General features: G+C 37.1%; 1 protein-coding gene across 8 annotated transcripts in view; it reads right to left on the bottom strand.

Moving 5' to 3' along the window:
- GRM8 (glutamate metabotropic receptor 8) overlaps positions 1–20,289 on the bottom strand; it is a 339,445-nt gene that overhangs the window by 105,290 nt on the left and 213,866 nt on the right. For all 8 annotated transcript variants that reach the window (XM_061372937.1, XM_061372932.1, XM_061372933.1 and 5 more), the window contains one exon: positions 13,652–13,852. In XM_061372937.1, the coding sequence (XP_061228921.1) occupies positions 13,652–13,852 (201 nt within the window). The remainder of the gene's footprint in view (positions 1–13,651; positions 13,853–20,289) is intronic.

The following is a 20,289-nucleotide window of genomic DNA, read 5'->3' as shown; positions in this document are numbered from 1 at the left end:
ACTCAGGATCAAGCTATACTGGAGCAAAGCCAGGACAGTCCTTGAGAAGCTGCACAGCCAAACAGGAAAATCAAATGTTGATCCAGTTGGAGCCCAGAGTGAGCAGTAATGTGTCGTCTGTGGTTGTAGCTATTTCACGAAATTACAGAATCGTTAGGGTTGGAAGGGACCTTTGGAGATCACCTAGTCCAAGTCCTTTGCCAAGGCAGGGCCAACCAGAGGAGGTTACACAGGAATGTGTTCAGGTGGGTTTTGAATGTCTTCAGAGAGGAAGACTCCACAACCTCCCTGGGCAGCCTGTTCCAGTGCTCTGCCATTGTCAATGTAAACAAGTTTTTCCTCATGTTGAGGTTTGTTGTGTTTTAGTTTATGGCCACTGCTCCTTGTTCTGTTGCTGGGCACCACTGAAAAGTCTGGCACCATCCTCCTGACATTCACCTTTGAGATGTTTACATTCATAAATGAGATCCCCCTTCAGTTTATTCTCTAGACCAATCAGATCCAGCTCCTGCAATCTCTTCTTATAGGAGTGATGCCCCAGACCCCTGATCATCTTTGTCACCCTCTGCTGGACCCTTTTCAGTAGCTTCTTGTGTTTCTTGTACTGAGGAGCCCAGAACTGGCCACAGCACTCCAGATGTGTCCTCATCAGTGTCAAGTAGAGGGGGAGGATCACCTCCCTTGACCTGCTGGCCACACTCCTCCCAGTGCACCCCAGGATACTATTGGCCCTCCTCACCACAAGGACACACTGCTGGCTCATAGTCAACTTCTCATCTACCAATATTCCCAGGTCCTTCTCAGCTGAACTGCTCTCTATTAGGTCAGACCCCAGCATGTACTGGTACTTTGGGTTATTACTTCCCAGGTGCAGTACCCTACACTTGCCCTTGTTAAACCTCATTAGGTTTCTCTCCACCCAATTCTCCAGCCTGCCAAGGTCCTGCTATTTGCTTAGCCTTACAGTCAAAGGAAAGCAATCTACTATTGACACCTCCTTAAGATGCAACATACAGAATTGTGGATTTATGCTTATTTTAAAGATTTTAATGAGGATATGCATGGAGATGACATACATAGCTACTTGCCTTCCACTGAGTCTGTCCAAATTGCTACCTTTGCTGCCACAAGCAAACACAAACCCACTTTTCTTTCTATTGAAAACATACAGTTCCTAGGGGAATATTCATTTAGTGAATGACAAGGACTGTCTCTTACTTTGCTATTCTTCACTTGTGCAAATGAACATATGTGACAGAGAACACATCTGTAAACTCAGGATGTTCTGAATTCCCCAGATAGGTCAGGTAACTGTTATGTTACTAAAATGCTTTTCAAGCTCTTAGGAACTGTCTTCCTGTACAAAGCAAGCACAACACATAAACCTGAAGTGGCATCTAAGTGACTAGATGGTACTCATAACATGCATAAGTAACTGTAATTGCAAATGGGATTTTTCTTTTTGCTTGCCAATTGGTCTGAAATTATCTTTACCTTTTTTAGTAATTTCTTAAAATTGTTAGGGTCAATATTTTTTTACCGTTCTTTTCAAGTACAATTGATTAATACCAGTATTCCAGATCCACTAAAATAAACAGTAAATTTTCTATAGACCATAGTACAGTTGGAATTTTATAAATGTAGTGTTGATGAACATAATATTTCTGCATTTTCCCTGTTAGCTAATGGATTGTCTTTTTCCAACTAAATAATCAACAGGTAACATTCATTACCTAGTTCTGAAGAAATATTTCAGTAACTTGAATAACACTGTTCCATTTCAGAATGTGAAATAAAAAGGGTGAGTTAATTTAACAAAGCTAAATGCTCATAATCTGAGAACACTCAGATTGGTCCAATGGTTTTTTAATGCCTCCAGGCACTGGAAACATCTGGACAGTAATAACCAGTATGAATTTTTATCTGCTGTGACATTTGCATGGTATTGTACTTCTACGGGAAGATCACAGAGTAGAAATGAAAAATGTATGGCAATTTTCTTTTAAGAACATTTTTTCTCTTAGTTAATTAAACACTTAAATAGATCAGTTTATACTTCTTTATTGCTGGCAGATTCTTAATTACAAATGTCTTTAGCAACTCTGAATCCTTATTTAAGTTAAAATATGTGGCAAAAAAGTTACAAGGAGATATGCAGATAGCATAGACCTAGAGTTGGAAATGCAAAAAAAAAGTAGTGTAGGAACACAGTGAAACTATTTCTTGAAAGACTGCAAATTTTTGGGTTTTTACAAGAATTGATTTAACTTGTGACACCCATTTCTGTGAAAATTCTTTTAATCAGTCTGCGCGCTAATCAAGCTGTATTTCACACATTGCAAAGTTGTAAGAAACTGAAAAGATATTCAATTTACGATAGCGTAAAATCTAACTTTTCATTGCTCACTGAAAGAAAACAGAAGTGTTTGATGGAATAATCAACCATCATTATTACATGAAAACTCTTTTTTTCTCCTTGATATTTAAATTATGGTAATATGTTGATAGCTTCTTTCTCTAACCAAAGTTTGGTTTTTTGTTTGGCTTGTTTTATTTTCTTATTGAACAATCATAAAAAATGTGTATTAGTAAAAAACAATGTTTAAAATCATGCTAGCTTCTATAACCCTTCTGAGATAATACAGATATACTGCTTTAATCCCAAAGGGTAATTGGTAATTCATCTTCTAGAAAACAGAAAAAATTAATCTAAATGAAAATGAAACATAATCCAGACATTGATGGCAGGTCTTTCTTTGAGTATGGTGTACGAAAAATACCCCAGCCCTCCACAAATGCATAAAATTTATCCTTCACTGCACTATGATTTCTTGTTTCAGTGCTGGCTGGGTAGGAATATGGACTTGTACATTTATACCTGCTTCAATTCTACTTTCACTAGAATAAAAATATAAGAAAAACTATGACTTTATATAAACTAATAGCCACTTAGTGCTACTAAGAGAGGATACTGGAAGTCTTTTTGGACAGGACTTTTAGGAAGTTCAGCATTCTTAGTTGCACAGTGACCCAAATGCAAAAGGCCTAAAGAATATCCTCCCAGTCATGCCCTATGCTTCTTTAAGGCTTGATTATTCTCCTTTGAATTAAATTCTCCTTTGGCTTCATTCTCCTTTGGATTAAAAGCTTAGAAGCTAATTACTTTCTTTAGTGAACATTTACATCCCAGACCAATATGAAAAGTTTGGGGGCAGGACCAGTGTTTCTACCATCTTCACCTCAAAGCAGAGTTAGCACTACTGTATTAAATATTTCCAATTTCCTTATGGAATTGTTCAGACTCAAAAACATCTTCCCCTTGACTTAACAGAGATTGACTGTATCACATTCTTTTACCCTTCAGTTTAACTCCTACACTTCAGGTAAGTTAGCATCAAAGTAATCATACCAGAAGGTAAACCTCACCCATAGTAACTGGTGTGTCTAAGGAGGAAGCTATGATTGGTGTGTAAATTTTAATACAGTAGTTAAAAACACATCCAAACTTTCATACTCTGAAATGTAGCTGTGTCCTCTGATAATCTAACCTTTACATAAATAATTCAACTACCAGCAAATAAAACTGCTAAAATAAAGCTCTCAAGTAGAGCACCAGTCAAGCTGATAATTTGTTAATAGAGCTGTAAGTAATAGAGAGAAGGACCATTTTTAAATCCATCTGGCTGTGTAGGCTCCTATGACTTGGATTTAAAGAGTCTAGGCTCCCGAGTGTAACTAAAAAGAGTCTTCTCTATATCCTATATTCCAAACTAATTTTTTATTAAATGCTAATGTAATTATAAGAGTTAATAACCTAAAGAAATTGGCACAAATTGAAAATGTTAATATGGAAGCCTCACTAATACATCATCACTTTGAAAGTGCGCTATGCATGGAATCAACTAAAACCTTCACTGCAAATTATTTTACCTTTAAATATAAAATATTCAATTTTGATGATAGAGAGGAGAATTGAGAGAAACAATTTCTCTATTTAAAACAGAATGCCTTAGGAATTTATGCATCAAATCCATGTTATTTTAAGCTTACAAGGGAGAGATATGACTAAGACTATGGGGAGCAACACTTTGGGCCCAATCTGTTCATCATAAAACATAACGTGCTGTGTGGCCAAAATGATTGGATACCTTAATCCCCAGGAATAACAGCAAATGCTTCCTCTGCTGGAGTAAATTAGAGAAGCTTGTAAGATAAACTACCTTCTACATATTTAGTATTTCGTACTATTAGAAATGCTTCAACCAGCCTTTGAGAAAATCTCTGTGACTCATAGCTGCCTGCAGAAAAACATGCAGAAGTAGACGAGTTGCTATGGTCCCTGAATGCTAATAGACAGGCTAGCTCTCTGGTAGACTTCAGAGGCATTAGCCTTTCCCATCAGCTATACGGATAACTGGACACTTGCTGTAGAGTTCACCAGCTACTGAAACTGAGGGAAACTTTGTTGCTTTTAAGGGATGAACTGAATCCCATCACTTTCCTCTTGGATGTCTTGTTTCATTTGCCTGGATTCTCCCAGGTTTTCCTTAAGATTGCATCAGGTAACACCTTCTAGCATGTCTAACTTGCTCTCAAATCCAGTACTTAGATCTGAACTTAGTTGATTACAACTGAATCCCACAACTCTACAACAAATGAGTAGAAAAACTAAACACTACTGTCTGATGATGTTGGCATCGTCTCCTAATTGTAAATTTATTTGCGCCTCCCTGGAATTCCTGCTCTAGAATATCAAGTCTAACTGATTTCCTTCCATTTAACATTTTTAAAAAGGTTATTTTTCTTCTTAAACAAGAATGCAAGATTTGTCAACATAATTTCACTGACAGTGACTTCCCTGAAGTGTTCTATTATCTGTTTGTTGCTTATCAGCCATTACCAGCTAGATCTCTTTTTACATTAATATACTATAAATGCAGCTTATTTCTACTACCAAATACTCTTAATAAAATCCTTATTGCCTTTTTCCCCCTTGATATTCTCTCTAATGTGTCTGTTTCATATTGTAAGTATAATTTGTTGTAGGAAAATGAAAAAGGCTCATATTTTTCTGTTACAGAGGTACTAAAAAGCAATTAATTTCCCCTTATGACTCTCCTGCTGGCTTGCAGAACTGTTGTCTTACCAAATGGGTTATTGACATAGGGAAAAATTAGTAACTTCTACAAAGGTTCTTACTTGATTTGATAGATTTAAGAGGATATTTTAAATTTAAAAATTTCAATTAAGAAGCTTGTCAAGATACTCTTTTCCTCAAAACATGTGAAACACCTTCTTCCTATTATTGAAGTTAATAAATATATCTGAAGGGTTTAAAAATGCTGCAGAACTGCAGCTGTGGTGTTTCTTACACTGAATAAAATGCAAAGAACCCATGCAGTATGGATGCAGCTTCTTTGCACTCAGATACTTTTTCACTCAGAATGGCAAGGGTTAGTTTGTACTGCTCTAATATGATCAGAAAACCGTATTCTAATATATCTGAATATCCTTACCTATCAGGAGATTCAAATTCAAATTAACTGGATAATGAAGGTAAATCTTTTATCGCCTTCCTTTACATATTAATTTTTAAAATACTTTATGAATTAGACTTTGTTCCTCAAAACAGAAAATTGACCTCAGTCATGTTCTACACTATGAATTTTGCATGTGGAGCACTTATATTGATCAATTAATCAGTACTTAAGATCTGTACATAAGCAAAAGTATGCTGATAAATTGCACATACTTTTAGATTCTGCCTTCGAATTTCACAGCCAGCATTTTCATAATCTCTGATTTTAATCACAGGGATTCATGAGGTAACTAAGAATCACAGCAGCTCCAAGCTTTGCCTGCTGTGCATGTTTATATTATAACCATACATTACTTAAACCTATTAAAAATGATTCAGACCACTGTGCAAGTTTGCTTTCTGGTATAGCCACCTGGATTAATTCAATTAAAATAATTAGCATGCCAAAGAAGAACATATTTTAAATCATCCCATTCTCTTCCCCAGTAATAATAAATTAATAGAGGTAACAACTCCTTTCTTAACATAAAGGTAAGGGAAAGTAGACATCAGAACTTGTTATAACAAATGGTCTGCTATAAACCCAGTATAACCACAAACCAAATTAGACACCTCTGAAACCATGTCAAAAGTACATAAAAAGAATGAACTGTTTTGAATTCTGGGATTTTATGAGTTCACGTCTATGCTAGTTTAAGCTTTAGCCATGTTTTCAAACATACCTTTGTACCACCAAGATTTAAAATATCACATGGGATTATGTCAAGTGATTCATTTATGATAGAACAAACATCACAGATCTTAATAACACTGCAGCAGACACTCCCCCTTCCACTCCCACTTCTGCAGCTGAAAGTAGTATTTTGTTTCTTTAGCAGAGTACTAATTAGTGAAACTAGAGTTGCTACCACAGTGAATCCTAGCAAGGTCAGCAGAGCTCAGCCCTTCCCAACTTGTTAATCTTATTTGTCCCCATCTGACCTACTCATCTGGTATCATCTGCCACTATGCTTAGGTAGTTTTTAACCCCGTCAGAATAGGTTACCAGTGGCCTTGTAGGATGCTAGATGTTTCTGATAGTACAAACCCTTAAATTATGAACTGACAATGAGAACTCATAACTTTAAAATCACTGACATGCTCAACTCCAATTATTTCAAAAGGGTTTTTTTTTCTTTGTTGATAGTCATAGACTTGAGTTGGATTTTTAAAAATCCGAGTTAGAAGTATAGCTCCAGCACGTTTTGTTTTGTTTCAGTGGGACATTTAGTTCTATTGTGTTGAATGCCTTAAGAAATGACAAAACTTACAAGCCTCAAAGGAAAATTTTAAAGCTTCTGTTTTAATGATAAATAATGATTTGAGAATGCAAATTTTGTACTCAGTGAAAGAATAGAGAAGTGTCAGCTTTCTTCAAGAAAACATTTAAAACAGTCTGAACTGAATATTAAGTCAGGAGAGTTTTGCACAGATTGATGTCTTAACAACTTCAAAAGATAACAAGAGAAGACTAGATTTGTAAACAACTGATTCCAAAATAATGATTCTCTGGAGGATTAAAAATTCCCCATAAGAAACCTCATTCTTCATGCTTTTAAAAACTGTCCTCTATAGGTAGAGTTTTCTCAGAAAAAAAAAATCATTCTTCCCTTTCAGGATGAAACTTTGCACGTTTGCTTTTTAAACGGGGCTGATGCTGCATGTGTACGTGTGTCTGTGTCTGTGTAGCCAAGATTAACCTTTTCTCAAAAACATTTAATTAACACATCTAAATACCAAATAACAGCAAGGTTTACTAGTCCACTCAGACTATTAAATTAGTTCCAGAAGAACAAAGTAACAAATGTTCATTTAATATTGTAATGCAAAGGTGAATGATACACTTTTCTTTCTTTCAAGTCCAGCTAGGGCTATAGAATCACAGCATGGTGAGGTGGGAAAGGACCTTTGGAGATCACCTATTCCAACCTCTCTGCTTAAAGCAGGCACAGCTAGAGCAGGTTGCCCATGTCTAGCTGGGTTTTGAGTATCTCCAGGGATGTTCACTCCTTTCTAGGCAACCTGTTCCACTGCTATTGTAGATTTGTCACAAAATCCCAGCAAGCAACATAATTGTTTTACTTTGGCCCAGAGAAGACCAGAGAAAAGGTTGTGCAGTCAGACTCTGAATTTATTTTGAGTCTCTTCACCAGGAGGGGGAGGTGGTGTTGCAGGGGCTTTCTGCAGAAGCCACCATTTATTTAATCATTGATGATAAAGAGGAGTCAGTGCTTCCACCTACTGCTCCCTTCTCACTTTGCTCAAAAGGACATCAAAGTAGCAAGTATACCTGTTCACTCACAGGGTAAGTAGCCCATCAAAGCAAATACAATGTCTCTGCATGTATGAAAGTACAGGTCAAGAACTGCCCTTACCTCTATAATTGAAAGATTCATCGTAATACCTGTAAATATATTGTGTTATAGTGTGTGATGTTTTCTTGACATTTAACCCTGTAACTACTACAGTGTATTAATATGAATGCAAATACAAATAGGTAGGCAAAACTCAGCTACTTTATACTAGCTGCAAATCTACATATATAGAAAGAGGGAACTCCCTTCTATATGAAATGATTTATACACAATATAAGCAATATTCTTTATCTTAGGAATTTAACTATAAATTTTGGTCTTTCATTTAGTAGCGGGACAGCTGGTGAGTCAGGCACTGATCAGTCTTATAACTTTATGTTTTATTCCCACCCAAGAAATAGCACTGCAACCATGTGTCATCCTTATTCGAAAGGAAATACAAAGATCAATCTTTTCCTTAAAAACCAGACCAAAAGTAACTTTAAAAACACTTCCATCCCTGAAAAAAATGCATGTTCAAGTCCTGTTTCTGTTAAAACATGAGCATTTATAGCTAATTCAGCAAACATTCATAAAACATCCTAGGGATGTTAAGGATAACAGGAAGGGATTCTACAGGTGCGTAGCAAATAAAAAACAGACTGGGGCAACGTAGGCCCCCTCAGGAAGCTGTCGGGAGAACTACCTACACAGGATTTGGAGAAGGCTGAGGCTCTGAATGACTTCTTTGCCTCAGTCTTCACTGCCAAATGCTCCAACCACACCACCCAAGTCTTGGAAGGCAGACGCAGGGACTGTGAGAATGAAGACCTTGAGCCCACTGTAGGAGAGGAACTGGTTCGGGACCATCTTAAAAATCTGAATTTGCACAAGTCCAAGGGTCCTGATGAAATCCATCTGCAGGTCCTGAAGGAGCTGGCGAATGAAGTTGCTGAGCCACTGGCCATCATATTTGAACAATCATGGCAGTCAGGTGAAGTTCCTGAAGACTGGAAAAAGGGAAATATAACCCCCATTTTCAAGAAGGGGAAAATGGATGATGCGGGGAGCTAAACACCAGTCCGTCTCACCTCTGTGCCTGGCAAAATCTTGGAGCAGATTCTCCTGGAAGGCATGCTAAAGCACATGAAAAACAACAAGGTGCTTGGTGACAGCCAGCATGGCTTCACTAAGGGGAAATCCTGCCTGACCAATTTGCCGGCCTTCTATGATAGGGCTACAGAACTGATGGACAATGGTAGAGCAGTTGATGTCATCTACCTGGATTTGTGTAAAGCACTTGACACTGTCCCACACGACATCCTTTTCTCTAAATTGGAGACACATCAATTTGATGGATGGACCACTTGGTGGATAAAGAACTGGCTGGATGGTACCACGCAAAGAGTTTTGATCAATAGCTCAATGTCCATCTGGAGACCAGTAAGAAGTGGTGTTCCTCGGGGATTGGTGTTGGGAACGGTCTTGTTTAACATCTTCATCGCTGACACGGACAGTGGGATTGAGTGCGCCCTCAGCAAGTTTGCCGATGACACCAAGCTGTGTGGTTCTGTTGATACGCTGGAGGGAAGGAATGACATCCAGAGGGACCTTGACATGCTTGTGAGGTGGGCTGATGCCAACATCATGAACTTTAGCCATAACAAGTGCAAGGTCCTACACCTGGGTCGGAGCAATCCCAGGCACAGCTACAGGTTGGGCAGAGAAGAGATTCAGAGCAGCCCTGCAGAGAAGGACTTGGGGGTGCTGGTCGATGAGAAAATAAACGTGAGCCAGCTTCAGTGTGCACTCAGAGCGCAGAAAGCCAACCGTATCCTGGGCTGCATCAAAAGGAGTGTGACCAGCAGGTCAAAGGAGGTGATCCTGCCCCTCTACTCTGCTCTCATGAGACCTCAGTTGGAGTATTGTGTGCTGTTCTGGTGTCCTCAACATAAGAAGGACATGGAACTGTTGGAACAAGTCCAGAGGAGGGCCATGAGAATGATCAGGACACTGGAGCACCTCCAGTCTGAAGATAGGCTGAGAAAGTTGGGACTGTTCAGCCTGGAGAAGAGAAGGTTGCATGGAGACCTCATAGCAGCCTTCCAGTATCTGAAGGGGGCTTATAGGGATGCTGGGGAGGGACTCCTCATTAGGGACTGTAGTGATAGGACAAGGGGCAATGGGTTCAAACTTAAACAGGGGAAGTTTAGATTGGTTATAAGGAGGGAATTATTTCCTGTTAGGGTGGTGAGGCACTGGAATGGGTTGCCCAGGGAGGTTGTGAATGCTCCATCCCTGGAGGTGTTCAAGTTCAAGTTGGACAGAACCTTGGGTGACATGGTTTAGTGTGAGGTTGGCCATGGCAGGGAGGTTGGAACTATATGATCTTAAGGTCCTTTCCAACCCTAACTATTCTATGATTCCTTGATTCTAAAACACTCAGCAGATAAATGCCAGGGTAAAAACTCTCAGAAAACCTCTGTCTATTTTGTAGACAGAATAATGAATTTAAATAGAGTGAGAATACTAGAGCAATTTGACTGGAGAATAGAGTGAATTGCGCCACAATCACACTAGTGCCCATATTTGGATACAAAATCTAGTAGTGAAAGTCTTTGAAATGTGGTGCCTTTGTTAAAATATGAAAACCATAAAATGACAAGATTCACTTTTGCCTGGGAAAAACATAGAAGAAGCATGAAAATTATAAATATTGTAAGCATTTTTTGATCAAATAGCCATAAAGGAATGGTTATGTTCTACTAGTAGTGACCAGAAAGAACACAGGGAACTAAATATGCTACACTATACTTTGCTAGCAGTCTTAAGAAAAACACAAGCAATAGTAAACAGGAGACTACACTCAGCAGCAGTACAAATTTCATGTACAAATTAATTTCTTTATTCTTATTACAAATGAAGAAATTCTATCCCCTTTAAAATCACACTGAACTGTGAGATTTTCTCCATTTAGCATAGAACTGGTAGAAAAATATCTAAGCAGAAACAAACGTCGTATCAATTACATCAGTGCACAGTGAGCTAGTGGGTATGATCGCCCTTCAGTCATGAAGGTGTCATGGAATATTACACAGATGAATACTCCAGGGGGAAAAAAAATCTTCATTATTCATAAATAAAATTAAACAGAGTAAACAAACCCCAAAACATTCCAAAGTCATAACTTGCAATCAAAAGCAAAACAGCTACTCTAATAAACAGAAATATATGTTCCTTCTTACTCTTGCAAATACCCTCCATAAGGCAGACAGATGTTCTTCATAATACAGGTCATGCTTTGTGAGGTGAAACCCCCTAAGCTAAATGTGACAGAATATTAATTGGACTTGCACCCACATATTATGACCTTGGTTAAGAAGGGTATACTGAATTCAGAGAGGTGGTTTATTATGCATATGGATAGAATCATGAAGGGAAACTGATATTGAATAAAAAGAAAATCTGCTTGTCTTAAATATGCCAGTTACTTCTTGATATTAGAAATTATAGTAATCTTGAAGGGCAATGGCTTAATTCTAAAACACTGGAAAAGTTGTTTGAGCATAAGGAAAAACTTTTTTGCCAAGAAGATGCTCAAATATTGAACCTGATTGCTCAGAGAGAATTTCAGAGGACTTTCCATCCTTGTATATATTTAAAATCTGGCTGGACAAGGTCCTATGTAACCTGATTTGGCTGATCCTGGTCTGAGCAAGGGTTAGAGGAGGTGATCTCCAAAGGTCCCTATATACTTTAGTAATGTTTTGATCCTGTGATTGATTGTTAGTATAGAAAAAAGCTACTTTGAATGGCTGTAAAAGCCAAGGTTTTCCTGTCATGTATCAGTTTACTTTTAATATAGAATCACAGAATAATAGACTATGTTATTAATGACTGAATCTGGGATGCAATTCAAAATTGACACACAGCACTACTGTCAACACCCATCATAGGAGGTCTAGGAATCTATGTAAGTATTCATCTCTATAAACCAAGTCAGACACAGTGGCACTGCTGTCCTGAGGGACAGGAATTTTGAATTAATAAGAAAAGGCAAAGGGTTAAAAACTATCCTTTGCTTATGCATCCCCCCCCCCAAAAAAAAACCAAACTAAAACTAAACAAAAAACAAACAAACAAACAACAAAAAAAAGAAAATATTTGGGCATATAATACACTCAAAAAATTGGTGCATCAGCGCATGATGTGGACTAGATTAGTATAGGGAACACTTAATGTATCCCATGGGACAGAAAGTGAAGCTCACAGAATTGTTTATTCTATATTTTTTTTTACCTCAACTTCAGTAAATCACCAGTTCAAAACCAGATACTTTTTCATTACTGCCCAGAATGCTTCATCCCACTCTTAAATCTCCCCTTGTTGCAATGCCTAGAGTCAGCCAGAGAAATTATGACAGGTATTGATGAAAAACAACAATCTAGGGAGAGAAAGGTTTCATATGAAATGTGCAGCATATCTTTTCATGCTAAACGTTCATGCTCAACAAATGAAAATAGATCACTTTGTGCTTTAACAACACAGACCCAGAAGAATATTTACTATAAAAGTAGATAATTGTCACTGCAAACCTTACCTTTGTCATCACAAAAAGTTTCAATTTGCCAGCAACATAATTTGCTCCAGGTTTTCTATAAGGTCACTAAAGAACCATTTAATAATCCTTCCATCTTTATATTCCTGGAGACAAGGATTCCCTTTTCATGAAAATTGCATAGGAAAAAACCCCTGTGAACTACAGCCAACCAAACAGTCTGGTATGTTACCTAAAGCAAAAAAAGCTTCCACTTGGAAGATAAATTCAAAATGACCTTGTGCTTTTTTTCAAAAAGGCTGGCAGCTGAGGTCATGGAATAAATTGTGATAGACAGTGCTTATCTCTGCATAGTTAGAAGGCATGTCTAGTATGCGAATCACCACCAAGTAGGGAAAAAAACCAACCAAAACACAGCAAAGAACATTATTTCTTTGTAACATAATGGTAAATAGAGTCTACAACTATTATGATTTTAATTAAATAATGTATATTTTCAACAACCTTATTTCACCATCAAGTACGTTCTTCATTTTTCAATTCTGCATTCATAAATTAATCCTGTTCTTTATTGGTCTCTACTGTTGACAGCATAAACATCTGCAACCACATTTCCCCAGCAGGCAAATCCCAGCTGCAAGGAATATTTTGTAGTGTTGCTTAAAAATACATATTATTGTTTTGCTAAAGCTCACTAAATAACTGAGTCAAAAACAATGAGATGGAAGAGAAGCCAGAACTGTTAGCGAGTGTTTTAATTGACATTTAAATATGCAAATTGAAAGAAAATTCACTAGTCACTTCTGTAAGAAAATTGTTAACAGTAATTTCAGAAGAAAGTAATGTTAAATAGTATTTTTTTCAATTCATTCTCTTGCAAACACATAAGCAATTTCTGTCAAAGGATTTTAATTTGTCAATAGGACTGCATGAGTCCTCAACTTGTTTTTATAAAAGCAGCTTTTCACTGGAATATTTTGATCAACAGATTTTTATTTTTAACATCTTCTCTTTTGGGAGAAGCTTACTGTTAAGATGAAAAATACACTTAGGGTTTCAAAGCAGGTGAAAAAACTCAGAGTCCTGATTAAAAAAGAACTGCTTCTAATCCTGTTTTCCACTGTGCCTTAAAGTATCCTATATAAAGAAGAAAACACATCTTGTCAATTCTGAAACATTTAAAGAAGAAAAGGAAAGGGAAAAAGAATACATGTAACTTACCATTAAAGTTTACTGCCCGAATATAGCTAAGTAGTTCTTTACCATCAGTTGTGCTCATCCTTGGGCACAGACCAATATATCCAGGACAGAGATCTTTATGCATGTTGTGCAGTGCATAGGCCATTGAATATACGGCATCAATTACAAACTGAACTTTTCCTTCTTGCTCATAGGCTGAATCTCTTGCAATTCTTTCTAAGCCTAAGGAAGAAAAAGAAAGAGTCAGTTTATGTCTCTCTGTGTGTGTGTGTGTGTGTGTGTGTGTATGTACATGAATATTTTCATGTAAAAATTCACAGGAGAACATAAATAATTACAGTCAGATTGATAGGTAAAGTTAGGACTCATCTATCCATCACCTAAATAAACATGAAAAGGAAAAAATATGGCCATCTGCTTTTGCCTCTAATCATTGTACACTGTGCCAGGTATATAAACAGTATGTTGAATTCTGGGCTAGGAAAAAGGACAACACATTGCATTACAAGAAAAAGAAAAATAGTTACATGTATTCTTACAATCCAGTAGAAAAACTCTCTTTCTACCTTATTGACTTTCATTCAACAGCTGTTTATTGTTATTTATAGGACACTTCTACAGCAGCCTGCCATTCTGTTTTAGATAAATGTAAGGCTACCATGATTTTATCCCTTTCTATTGTTTGATAAACATAATTTAAACATCTCAGGGATAAAAGCTGAATGCTTGCCAAGTGATGTGGCCATCTGTCTCCATATTGGAAAGTGCTTATTCTGAGACTTTTTTCCTGTGTCTACTAGTGAATTATGCTTCACATTGAGAGCCATGTACTCTCTGCTATTTCCTACAGGGACATTTTTCCTTTGGAGGGAATACAGAACAAATCAATGAATTATGAAATTGTTATTCTGAGGGAGTTGCCCACATTAATCACCTATGTCCAAATCCAAAAATCCTTCTACATTCATAAGCAATTGTACTAAGTAGAAAAGTTAATAAATGAAGTTCATGAAAATTATACTTAAGCAGATAATCAATATGAAATCCCATGGCCTATACAGGAATTGAGCCAGTGATTTCAAATGCTCAAAATCTTAATTTAGCAGGGAAAGATGGCTCCACAGATCTTGATCTGAAATCTGCCCTGCTGAAATATACAGTCAAGTTCCTATTGACTCAGTGAACACAAGAATGAATACTTAGGTTATCTACCAGATTGACAGTTCATTCAGTTTGAAAATAATCCATTCACATTACTTAAGACTATTTTGAAATTAACCAGAAATTTATGGATATTTTTTAATGTATTTATTTTAACATTCTGTATCTTATTTTGTATGTTTCTTTTTTATCTCTAAACACAGACTTTTATGAGTTTAGAATATTAACTATTTTTGTATCCAAGTTTTTAAAACTGTATTTTTTAGGCCTGAAAATATTCTGTACACAAGAACATTCTTTAGACAAAGTATGCAAGCCTGTATGACATAAGAAAAAAGCCAGGGAGTATACTCAGAGGTTTTCCTTCTGTTTGCCTGCTGTACTTCAGTGCCACCATCTCACATTACAGTGATAATCGATGAACAAATTCGTAATCTGACAGTCAGGTGTGTTTTGTGTTTTAAACATCCCTGAGCACTGGGAGCAATGGATAGCCTTGAAAAAGTCATTATGTTCTTTTATTTCCCCTCAGTGATTAGTTAAAAAATGATAAAATCACTACCTCATGAAAAGGTACTAACCATTTGGGGGGGAAAGCATATAACTAATTTTTGTGATTTGCCACAAGTAGCTTCACAGACGCTTTTCAAGACATGCTATTTAACAACTGACAGATAATTAGTAAAAGTGAGACTCTACTGAAAATAAACAGAAATGGTTCTCCTTGCACACAATGAAAATTAGTTGCCATGCATTGCCTAGACATAAAAAAAATAAGAAGAATGGAAGAGACCAAGATTAATTAGATTGCAGCCTTATTAACTATTTCATAGCTTCCAACAGTAAGTGATGGGTAGAGGCCATGAATCCCACTTTAATTGTTCCTGCACTGTTAAGGACTGATGGACATCAAGTGAAGGAGGGTGTTTACAGAATTGCTGCAGGCACACAGCAGTCAATAACCTGCATGTGCTCCCCAGAACTTCCACATCCTCTAAACAGGATTGTCAGGACAGGAGGAGTTCGAAGGAGATATATCCACTTTAATTGCTAAGCTAAATACAATCTCTTTCTCCTGTCAGTTGGACGGATGTGCATTTTCAGGGGTGAGGTCTTGGTGAAAGTCAAAGAGCAATAATTTTCTGTAATAAAGGCTAACTCATAAAACACTAAAAGTTGCAAACACTTAAGCAAGTATATTGTACTAAGTGGTACAGATTTTAAAAGGTGAGGGGGGTGGGGAATCAGTATTATATTCTGCTATGTTATGCTGTAGTTTGAATACCCATAGGATTTTCATAAATTTATTCCACAGCATAACATTTTACCTTTACTCTTCACAGACATGTGAATGTAAAATAACTTATCATATAAATCACAGAGTGAAAAAATTAGTTGGGTCTGAATGTGTTTCCATACCTATAAAAGTGTGAGGAACATTACAGATTTATCAGGTTTACACCTGTCAAACCTAGAAGGCAATAGACAAGTCTCTGTGCTTTGCACAACTAACAAACCCAACAAATTGGATTATGTGCTTTTTCTTTTTGAAGTTTCCCTTCATCTTCTCTTTCTGGAATTCTCAAACATCGAAAACCAAGTTTATAAAGGTGACAAAAACTCCTAAACTTAAATTACATTACACTGCCCTAACTAAATGTTACTGTATAGCTTAAAAAACATATGCATGCTGTCTAAGCCATACATATGGTCAGCTCCTACGGAGATGACCTTACATGTTTGGAAGTCATGGTTACAAATTTTCTTCTGACTTGCATATCAAGTAATAAAGTTACGACTCTCAGCTCTATGAGGCATGTTTCTAAGCACGCTGGTGACTTGGAAGAGTATAACAATTTGTATCTCACAATAGAAATGTTCTAATGCTTTCTTAATGATCACTTCAATTTCTCATCCTACAGTTTTTCTCTGGAAAAATTGTTTTGGCTGTGTCTTTATCAAAAAGAATAAGATATTCCCAACCCTGAAACCCATCCAGGAACAGATCTCCAGGAAGATGTGCCATGGTGCTTTCCAGCAGGTTTTCCAATCTAGCTGTGGAGAAATGCAAGCTTGTGGGGAATTTCATCAAGATGTCAAGAATTTCCCTGACAAATGGAGAAAATGCATAGACACATGTACTGATGTTATCATCCTGGACTAGAGAAGAGCTAGAAGAGGTGTAACAGTAGTTCAGGATAAGTGTCAGCTGTTCCTGGCTCCTTCTATTTGAAATCTCTTTGGGGAGAGACTTCTCTTAAGTGAACCACAGGAATGATCCTTTAAGATCCTGTACAGGTGAAAGAGTTTTTATAGCTACTCTTGCACTTCCTGAGCAAAAGTGACAAACTGAACTGTTGCAGGAGGTACTGCCTTCATAATTTATGATCATTTTCCCCTTTGTTTTTATGCTTCAGGAATAATTGTGTATCCTGCTCAGGATGGTGGAACTCAGGTATGACAGAAAAAGATAACGAGCATAGCGGTATGAAGGTGAGATATGGATTAGGTGGACAAGGATGAGGCCGGCGATATTAGGCGGGGGTGGACGGGAGGAGAAGATGAAGTAGCAACATTGTCAGTTCTCTAGGTATGAGCTGAGAATCAAGAAATTTCAGGGAACATAATCAAGAGAAATTAGGCTTTTACAACAATAAATTAAACCGTATCTTCATTCAAAACTTAACAGGATACAGTAAGCAAATAAAGATTAATATAGCTAAGATAATTAATTCGTACATGGACAATGATACCAGCTGTGGCATCCGAACAGCTATCTTAAACAGACAAAACTTAAATTGCTCATCTCACCAGCAGTTTTAGAAACCTTGTTTTTAATGAGAGCACATGTAGAAGTAACTTCTGCACACATATAAATCCGTTGGCAACAGGAAAACTTCAGGGCAGAGTTCCTATTTATTATTCTCTTAAGAATACAACATTCTAAATAATGGAAATGGATATACCTGTTTGCAATTTATGAATCTGAGGGGGGGCAGGAGGCCGGGGGGGAAGGGGGAGAGGTGGTGAGGAATTATCTATTTATTTGACTACGGACTACCCCATTACTGGAAATTACCGCTTTACCTAACTTTTTAAGCAATCCCATTTCTGCTGATTTATAAATCTTCATTTCCATTTAGCATTACTGAAACCAATTTTTGTTAAGGTGCAGCCTACATTACCTCTCATAATTATTTCTATAGCTTCAAGAAACCATCCCATATATCTAGTCAAAATCTTGATTTATACTACTTGAAAACAAAGGTTGAAGTTAAGAACCTTGTATACAACAGCTAATCAGAGCTTCAAATGGGAACAGTGATGTGGGGGTGAAGGGTTTAAGAGAGATTTTTGGCACTGACGGTTTTGGAAGACAGGAGTGGAGCTCCATACTTTAAAGGAATAGAGATATCTTGTATGAGGGTGCAGTGTGCATGGAAATAGGATCCTACTTTTGACAGAATAATCATCGTAAAGTCAGGTTCCAAGCTTAGAAAAATAGTACAGTTAGAGGCAAAAAATTAGGAACACATAGCTAGAAGTCCATGTAAGAAATTAGCTCCTTCAAGATGTTGTCTCCTAATCTCTAATTGATATTTTTGTTGAGTTTTTTTGTTTGTTTGTTTGTGTTGTTGTTGTTTTTTTCTTCTCAATTTCCTTTATTATAATTTTTAATTTGTTTTGCTTAAGACTGATTGGAACATGACTGGCCAGCTCACTTTTCATTTTCAGTTCAAATACTGGCTGAGTGTATGACGTCTTCCATTTTACGGGGGGTACTAATTCTCAAAAGCTTATGAAAATCAAAGTTAAACTCTCAGAAAACCTCCAGGTTCTCTTTCTGAAAACTCCCAGGTGGAAATCATGGAAGTGTTTTTGCATTGCTTTGGGGAACAGCAGTATGAACAGTTGCCTTAGCAGTGACAAAGTCCTGCTGTCGAAGGTCCAGAAATCTTCTAACCGTGGATTTGTCACCAGCAAGGAAAGATCCTTTCCAAGAACACATATTCCTCCCTCCTTTCCACATTCCCATCCACTCTTCTATCACCCTGGCCTTTCTCACTCATGCTGGGTGATAAATCAGCTCTTTTATGGACTGTGCTCCGAATAAGAGGAGAAATCTTTCTGGTGTAACAATGGGAGGACAAGTAACATTGAGAGGGGCAGAAAAAATTACAAGAAAATATACTGTGAAAATGGTAACAGGCAAAATGCTTACTCATAAACAGCTTTTATTCTATTTGCTTCCCTTTAGCTGCTGTTGTTATATATGCTTGTGCACCATTACTGCTTAAAGATGGTGTATCTGTGCAACTTGGAGTTTTATTCCAAACTTCTGTTTTAGGAAGTCTGGATCTTGGATATATAGTAACATTTTTTTCAATTCACAGTTACAATTCACAATTTTTACTCACTGATAAATTATTTATCCCCATTACTTGGCTCACAGAATCATTTTACTTAGGCTGTACCTGGAAGCAAATGAAATCAAAGATAAATATTGTATTGAGATTGGTCTTTTTGTGTGTGCCAATCACAATTACAACTAAATCACAACAATCTGTAAGCAGGGTCCCATTACCCTTTAGCTGAGGCATGATAGTCCTCTATTTGTCAGAACTGGTTAGAACTTCCTATCCTTGCAGCAACAGTTTTGTGGTTTTTTTCCTCAGAAAACTGGCATCTATATAACTGCAAGCCATTTCAGCAGGCTCAGCAGGAAGCACCAGGAGCATATGTTTCTCCTGTTGAAGTCTTCACAATTATTCAGCTGTTTGCCTCACACGTTATACAGTTTTCTTTCTCTGAACAAATAACGCAGTGGAGATCATCATCTTCTGTTACTCAAACTTAAGGGGATGATACACTTTTATGGTGGGGGAGTTTTCTAATAGCTGCATGGTAACTATAGTGCATGTTTTGCGCATGAGTCAGTTTGGAGAGACCCTTACAAAACACGTGGCTCCTTTGTAATAGTATGGTGTCAGTTTAGAAAGCAATTCAGAGAGAAAGTTGAGGATTATATCAATTTTCTCAGCCATTCCAAAAAGAAAATTGAGAATGTTGAAGCAATGACACTGAAATGAAGCACTTTGACTGTCTACTGTTCTCCAGCAACTGACAGATGTTTTTTATTTGTGGTTTAATGAACTGGCACTTGACTTAATTTTTCTGGGGTTATGCCTCTTTATGCCACCTCACAGAAAAAAAACCCAAACTAATTAGTGAAAGTCTGAGGAAGAAGCAGTTTTTCAATCCCTGCAATAATGTGGAGGTTTTAAAATACTAGAATTAGGCTGGAACCTCACATTTTCAGAACACTTTTCAAACACAAAATAGCAAAAAGAACATTTCACATAAGCAAAATAATTTTCACTTTAATAACAACGTCAATGCGAAACTATGTTTTATGTTTGCCTAAATGGTTCTTAAATGAAGTACCTTAAAAAATCCTATCCCTGCCCACAAACATTTTTCTTTGGAAATACCATAAC

The sequence above is a fragment of the Neopsephotus bourkii genome, unplaced genomic scaffold (assembly GCF_033783945.1).
Source record: "Neopsephotus bourkii isolate Nb327-2 ecotype Australia unplaced genomic scaffold, CSIRO-AGI_Nbou_v1 NB_1624, whole genome shotgun sequence".
In the NCBI taxonomy this organism is placed as follows: domain Eukaryota; kingdom Metazoa; phylum Chordata; class Aves; order Psittaciformes; family Psittacidae; genus Neopsephotus; species Neopsephotus bourkii.
Note: the sequence above shows the minus strand (reverse complement) of the source record. Positions and strands in the feature narration are given on the sequence as shown.